The sequence below is a fragment of the Pongo pygmaeus genome, chromosome 10 (genome assembly GCF_028885625.2).
Source record: "Pongo pygmaeus isolate AG05252 chromosome 10, NHGRI_mPonPyg2-v2.0_pri, whole genome shotgun sequence".
NCBI classification, from domain to species: Eukaryota; Metazoa; Chordata; class Mammalia; order Primates; family Hominidae; genus Pongo; species Pongo pygmaeus.
The window spans coordinates 53,359,139-53,366,720 of record NC_072383.2 but is presented as its reverse complement, the minus strand read 5'-3'; the positions used below and the strand labels follow the sequence as shown (position 1 = coordinate 53,366,720).

At 37.6% G+C, this 7,582-nt stretch overlaps 1 protein-coding gene across 1 annotated transcript; it reads right to left on the bottom strand.

Annotated features, from left to right (window-relative positions):
• Positions 1–4,728: 4,728 nt before the first annotated feature.
• LOC129010798 (olfactory receptor 2AP1) lies at positions 4,729–5,656 on the bottom strand. Its single transcript, XM_054445296.1, is given in 2 exon segments — positions 4,729–5,335; positions 5,337–5,656. Coding segments are annotated over 2 exon segments (927 nt in total).
• Positions 5,657–7,582: the final 1,926 nt, after the last annotated feature.

The window sequence follows — 7,582 nt, the reverse complement described above, 5'->3', positions numbered from 1 at the left end:
ATTCTCAAGTGTCCCTTCCCATTAGTATTTACACAGACATTTTTGCCCAGCTTGAGGCTAACTTTACCTATAGCTGCTCAGAGTGATGCATTTATAGGCACTTGTTTCCAATCAGGTGAGATCTTCAGAGAAACCAAAACTAGTGGGATGGTTCAAGACTAAAACCATGGGATTGAGCTGGGAAAGGCTGTGGGTAAAGCAAATTTGCCAGGGGCTGGAGGAAAGGAGAGATGGTCAGGTGAGATGGAGAGGTGGTGTAGATTAGGCACTTAGAATGCTTGAGTTTGAGATACCTATTAGACATCCACCATTGAATTTAGTAATGTGGCAAGAGGTCCTCGACCATAAAGATTCTCAATGTTTAAGAGACTAGACCAAGCAGAATAAATAATTTCTGAAGTTGAAAACAGGTCTTTTGAAATAACATAGGCAGACTGAAAAACAAAAGAGAGAAGTGAACAAAGCCTATAGGATTTACAGGACAGCATTAAGCAAACAAATATTCATATTCTGGGCATTTTAGAAGGAGAAAATAAGGGAAATGGTATAGAAAGCATATTTAATAAAATAATAGGTCAAAATTTTCCAATTCTTGAGAGAGAGCTGGACATCCAAATACAGGAATCTGAAAGAAACCCAAATAGATTCAACCCAAACATGTCCTCTCCAAGACACATTTTAGCCAAACTGTCAGAAGCCAAAGACAAATAAAAAATTTCTAAAAACACGAGGGAAAAACATTAAGTAATGTGTAAGGGAATCCCCATTACACTAACAGTAGATTTCTCATCAGAAGCCTTACAGGCCAGGAGAGAATGGAATGATGTATTCAAAGTACTGAAAGAAACTTTCAACTAGCCAACAATATTATGCCCAGCAAAGCCATCCGTCAGAAATGAAGGAGAAATAAAATATGTGACAAACAAGCAAAAATGAAGGGAATTAATAGTCACCATACTGGACTTACAAGAAATGTTCAAGGGAGTCATACATCTGGAAGAGAAAAGATGATAACCACCATAATGAAAATATGCAAAACTATAAACTCACTGGTAGAGCCAATAGAGAAAGGATAAACAAAGGAATCAAATCTTATTACTACAGAAACTACCCAACCACAAAAATAGACAATAAGATAGGAAGTAAGGAACAAGGGATATACAAAACAACCAGAAAACAATAAATAAGACCAAACCTATGTCTCTAAGCCAAAAGAACAAAGCTGGAGGCATCACGCTACCTGATTTCAAACTATACTAAAAGGCTACAGTAACCAAAACAGCATGGTACTGGCACCAAAACAGAGGTATAGACCAATGGAAGAGAACAGAGCCCTCAGAAATAATGCCACATATCTAAAACTATCTGATCTTTGACAAACCTGACAAAAACAAGAAATGGGGAAACGATTCCATATTAAATAAATGGTGCTGGGAAAACTGGCTAGCCATATGTAGAAAGCTGAAACTGGATCCCTTCCTTATACCTTAGACAAAAATTAATTCAAGATGGATTAAAGGCTTACATGTTAGACCTAAAACCATAAAAACCCTAGAAGAAAACCTAGGTAATACCATTCAGGACATAGGCATGGGCAAGGACTTCATGTCTAAAACACCAAAAGCAGTGGCAACAAAAGCCAACATTGACAAATGGGATCTAATTAAACTAAAGAGCTTCTGCACAGCAAAAGAAACTACCATCAGAGTGAATAGGCAACCTAAAGAATGGGAGAAAATTTTTGCAATCTACTCATCTGACAAAGGGCTAATATCCAGAATCTACAAAGAACTCAAACAAATTTACAAGAAAAAATCAAACAACCCCATCAACAAGTGGACGAAGGATATGAAGAGACACTTCTCAAAAGAAGACATTTATGCAGCCAAAAGACACATGAAAAAATGCTCATCATCACTGGCCATCAGAGAAATGCAAATCAAAACCACAATGAGATACCATCTCACACCATTTAGAATGGTGATCATTAAAAAGTCAGGAAACAACAGGTGCTAGAGAGGATGTGGAGAAATAGGAACACTTTTACACTGTTGCTGGGACTGTAAACTAGTTCAACCATTGTGGAAGTCAGTGTGGCGATTCCTCAGGGATCTAGAACTAGAAATGACCTAGCCATCCCGTTACTGGGTACATACCCAAAGGATTCTAAATCATGCTGCTATAAAGACACATGCACACATATGTTTATTGCGGCACTATTCACAATAGCAAAGAGTTGGAACCAACCCAAATGTCCAACAATGATAGACTGGATTAAGAAAATGTGGCACATATACACCATGGAATACTATGCAGCCATAAAAAATGATGAGTTCATGTCCTTTGTAGGGACATGGATGAAACTGGAAACCATCATTCTCAGCAAACTATTGCAAGGACAAAAAAACCAAACACCGCATGTTCTCACTCATAGGTGGGAATTGAACAATGAGAACACAAAGACACAGGAAGGAGAACATCACACACCGAGTCCTGTTGTGGGGTGGGGGCAGGGGGGAGGGATAGCATTAGGAGATATACCTAATGTTAAATGATGAGTTAATGGGTGCAGCCCACCACCATGGCACATGTATACATATGTAACAAACTTGCACATTGTACACATGTATCCTAAAACTTAAAGTATAATAAAAAAAAGAAAAGCTATGACAATTGCTTGAACCTTAAGTAATAAAGAAATTTTTCATTTCTACTTTGGTTATTTTACTAATTGAACATTTATTGAGTACCTATTATGGGCAGGACACTATTATATGTAGTAGACCACCATTTGTACCCTCAAGTCTAGAAGCCAAGGCCATTTCCTTATAGCTCAGAAAGAAGATAAATAGGGAGGAGGTGAGCCTGGTTAGCAGCTTATGTGAGTCTCCTTGTTCATTACTTAATCCTCTTTGAAATCTTATTATTGGCAGGAGAAGATGGAAGCAAAATACTGTTTTGTTAGTTCTCATGCTCTTTGGGATCTTTATGTTCCTTCTGAAAGGGAGAAAATAAATAGGAGGTCCACATTCTTCACAAGAGATATGGATATGGAAAGGAGAAGGATTTTGAGAGAAGTCAAGAGCCATAGGGTGGAATAATATGGGCTTGTGTATACTTGCAACTTCCTAAAGAGAATCATGTCCCAAAGGCTTCTAACAAAGCTGTTGAGAGCTTGGAAAAATAAGATAGGTAAAAAATCAAGGTCACTGAAAATAATTAGAATTGTTGGGGAGAGGAAATGGTAAAATCAGTTAGAATGGCTGTATGGCTCGGTAGTTAAGCAGGCAGGCTCTAGCACCAGACAGATTTGGCTTCTGATTGTAGTGCAGGCACTTAGCTGTGTGACCTTGCAGAAGTGATTTCACCTATTGAAGCTTCAGTTTCCCATATGTAAAACAGAGTGGAATTTCCAGGCAGATCTAAGTCCATATGTAGCAAGTATATATTCTCCAAGTATATAAACCCTTATATATTCTCCAAGTATATAAACCCTCTAATGTTCATGAGCCTTTATTAAAAAAAAATCTGTCTGAGACCCCTCATTCATTTATCCATCCGTCCATCCATCCATCCATCCATCCATCCATCCATCCATCCATCCATCCGTCATTCATTCATCCATGTAAGAACTATTTATTGAGCACTTACCATTGCTTGGCATTGCAGATGAAACTGTGATTAAGAAGTTATTATCCCCTGCACTCCTATGCCTTACAGACTAGAGGTGAATATAGATTTACATCTATAACCATTGTTACGATATTATCAGTGAAAAAGTGCAGAATACCATGGGGAAATATAAATTGGGGCTCATTCTTTTCATTTCTCTGTTCTCAAAATTCCATTTTATCATTCTCTAACTTGTCAGCTCCCATTCACTAATAACCCACAACAATCTGATTTCTTTCTACCCAACCCAACTTCCTACCCAACTTTCACATTTGCTGAAAATGGCTAAGATCAACAACAATCCAATTGTTAGTTCTCACACTTTCATTCTTCCTATTAATCACTCTCTGCAGCATTTCACATTGACAACAAACTATGTTTCTTGAGACATCTCTTCCCATAAATTTGATAGGTTCATTGCCTTTCTTATTAACCCTTCTGCTTCTTCTGCTTTTTAAATTTTGGAATGAACCTTAGCATTTAATATTTAAGCCTTTTCTATACCTGCTTTTATTTATGACCTCATCTATTCCCACATCATCAACTACCATGTACATGTTAAGGATTGTGAAATTCATAGATCTGGTTCCAAATTCAGATGGGCATTTAACTTACTTAAAATGAGAATGTAACTTAATTCAAAACTAAATTTATCATCTCCATAGCTTTTTGTTTTGTTTTGATTGAAACTAATAGTGGTAACATTTACTCAGTCTCCTTGGATTGAAATTTTTTGCTCTTATTCACAATATTTATTCTACCAAAATTTCTTTCTTTACCCCTTCTGAAAACATTTTCTCTCTAACTTAGGTTGAGTTATTCAATTGAGTAACTAAATAGAATAAAACCATATTCATTTCACTATTAACACTTAACAGGTTGCAATTTATTTCCAAGTCTCTCCCACTGAACTGAAGTTTAACTTCTTATTGAGTACTTAGTAACTATCGGAGAGCTTAGTACATAGTAGAGACTCATGAATGAAGTCTTAAATTCTTAAATTCTTTTTTTCCTCTCTCTTTTTTTCATACCTAGTCCCACAGATAATTAAATTCTTTAAAGATTTAGAAGCTTTTTGACCATATCCTTGAAGGCTTGTTTTACCTGTTGGTTCCTTAGGGTGTAAATAAAGGGGTTCAACAAAGGAGCAACTGAAGTAATGAGTAGAGCTACTCCCTTGTTGAATGTATCCCCTTCTTTTGCAGAGGGATTAATGTACATAAACATGCAGCTTCCATAAGAGAGGGAGATGACAATCATGTGGGAAGAACATGTGGAAAAGGCTTTTGTCCTTTGCTGGGCAGAGGGGAGCTTCAGAATAGTCTTGATAATGAATGCATAGGAGATAATCACTAGCACCAGAGTGACCACCAGGGTCACAGATGCCACAAGAATGACAACCTTCTCTATGAGGCTTGTTTCTGAACATGAGAGTTCCAGAAGAGGCTCATAGTCACAGAAGTAATGATTCAGTCTGTTGGATGCACAAAAGTCCTGCTGACTCATCAGGGTGATTGGTGGTATAATAGCCATTAGCCCACCCAGCCAAGAGCAGAAAATCATCTGGATGCAGATTCTGCGGTTCATGATGGTGGTGTAATACAGAGGTTTGCAGATGGCCACATAGCGGTCATAGGACATAGCAGCCAGAAGGTAAAACTCTGGCCCCAAGGAATATGGCAAAGAAATATTGAGTGAAGCAGCCAGCAAAGCTGATACTCTTGTTCCCTGTTGTGATGCTAATCAGGACCCTTGGAATGAAGATGTTTGTGAAGGAAATTTCCAAGAAGGAGAAGTTCTGGAGAAAGAAATACATGGGAGTCTGAAGGTGGGAGTCCAGCAAGGTGAGGATGAGGATAGTCAGATTTCCAAGGATGCTGAGTAAATACGCAAGGAAAAGAAAGGTGAAAACTGCCACCTGGAGTTCAGGGACATCTGTTAGACCCAGAAGGATAAACTCAGTTAACATGGTTTTATTTTTCATTGTTGAAAAAATTTTGAGTCTCAAAGTGAAAAAGAGAGTAGTAATCAAAGATGAGAAAGGAAGAGGTGCTCTGAAATGAACAGATGAAGTCTGACAAGAAAAAAATGAAATGGATGATGAACTTCTCCTCTGATGACATAGTCCAGACCAGTGGCCCATTTGAGTGATGTTGGATCCTTCCCAGTCCCATTTGCCCTGAGGAGAAAGTTCTTGTCATTATGTTTCCACATTGTACTCTCCCTAGTGCTCACATGAGGCAAGAGTCTGCCTCATAAATGATATTCAAAACGCTGTGAAATAAGTTAATAAAAGAATGCCTCCAGCTGCTACCTCCTTCCAGAACAGTTATGAATTTCTTTCCCCCAACATTAACTTTATTTCTCATTGACCCCATTCATTGCCCTACTTCTTTTGTGTGCTTAACTCTTCTCAGAATTGTCATTTTTCTTACTCTTCCCTACCTTTTTTCATATAAATATAGCAATTTCTCATTTTTCTTTGGGTTCAGCTTCCTTAATTCCCTTGATGCAAAAAAGGTATCATCTTCCCACTTCTTTCCAGTGGACCCTCCAACTTCTTAGCCTACATCTGTCTGTTAGAGTCAAAGATTTGTGTATTAGGGTTATGCTATTCTGTCCTTTGAAACATCCTACATACTTTCTAGGGGGTCACTAAATATTAGATTAGAATATTTGCTCAAACACATTCAGAATCTTTAGATCTAGAATTTTGCTTCCTGTAAGGATAGGGAGATTCTATTACATTCCAAGGAAATGTTAGGATCTTAAGAATATTTAAAGCAAGAACTTTTAAACCAGAGATCTACTAATCCCTAGATTAGATTTACTATGTCTGTGAATCCATTAAATTATGTGTAAAACATTTTGTGTATGTGGGCATGTGAATTTTATGGGGAAAATATGTAAAACTATGATACAGGATTTCCTGGGAGATTCCATATTTGGGTACTTAATGGGCATTTCAAGTTTCTACTTTATTTGTGAGCCCATGCAGTTAAAGAGTCACATTATCTGGGAGTGCCCTTATAGATTTATTCAAGATTTCTTTCTAGTTATGTTTTTATAAGTGTTTATAAGGCAGCAGCTTTAAAGCATTCTTGATTAAAATTCATTCTAACTTATATATGTTTTAATAAACACATATAGATCTCACTTAAAAGTTTTATAGAGCATTCCTTGCTACATAAGGTACTATATATATATATATATATATATATATATATATATATATATTTTGAGCTGCAGTCTTACTCTGTCACCCAGGCTGGAGCACATTAGCATGATCATGACTCACTTCAGCCTTGACCTCCTGGCCTCTAGTGATCCTCCTACTCCAGCCTCCAGAGTAGCTGGGACCACAGGCATGCACTATCATGCCTAGCTAATTATTATTTTTTATTTTTTGTGAAGATGGAGTCTTGCTATGTTGCCCAGGCTGGTTTTGAACTCCTGGGCTCAAATAATCCTCTCACTTTGGCCTCCCAAAGTGCTGAGATTACAGATGTGAGGCACTGTACCTGGCCCATGTGATAAAATCTGATATTTTCTATTTAACTTTTCAAAATGCTGGTTGAAGCCCACTAAATTGATTTTATAACCTCCTATCAGGTTGCAGTCAACAGTTGAAATCAGGGATCAAGAAAAGTTATTGTAAATAACTTAGGGAACAAACTTTAAATATACAGCTGAGAGAAGAGTGTCCAGAGAGGTTAGCTTGGAGATGGGTTGGTGGTGCTGGGGATGGTAGCCAGAGAGCATCAGCTGCAGATGCCCTTCCCTCCTGGTTACTAACCTGGAGTCTTCAGGGAGTGGTTGAATATTCACATCTGCATCAGTTTCAGGCTTTACAACTCCAGAGAAGTAAAATAAATGAAGCTATAAACAGGTAGCATACTTCCTGACTTGA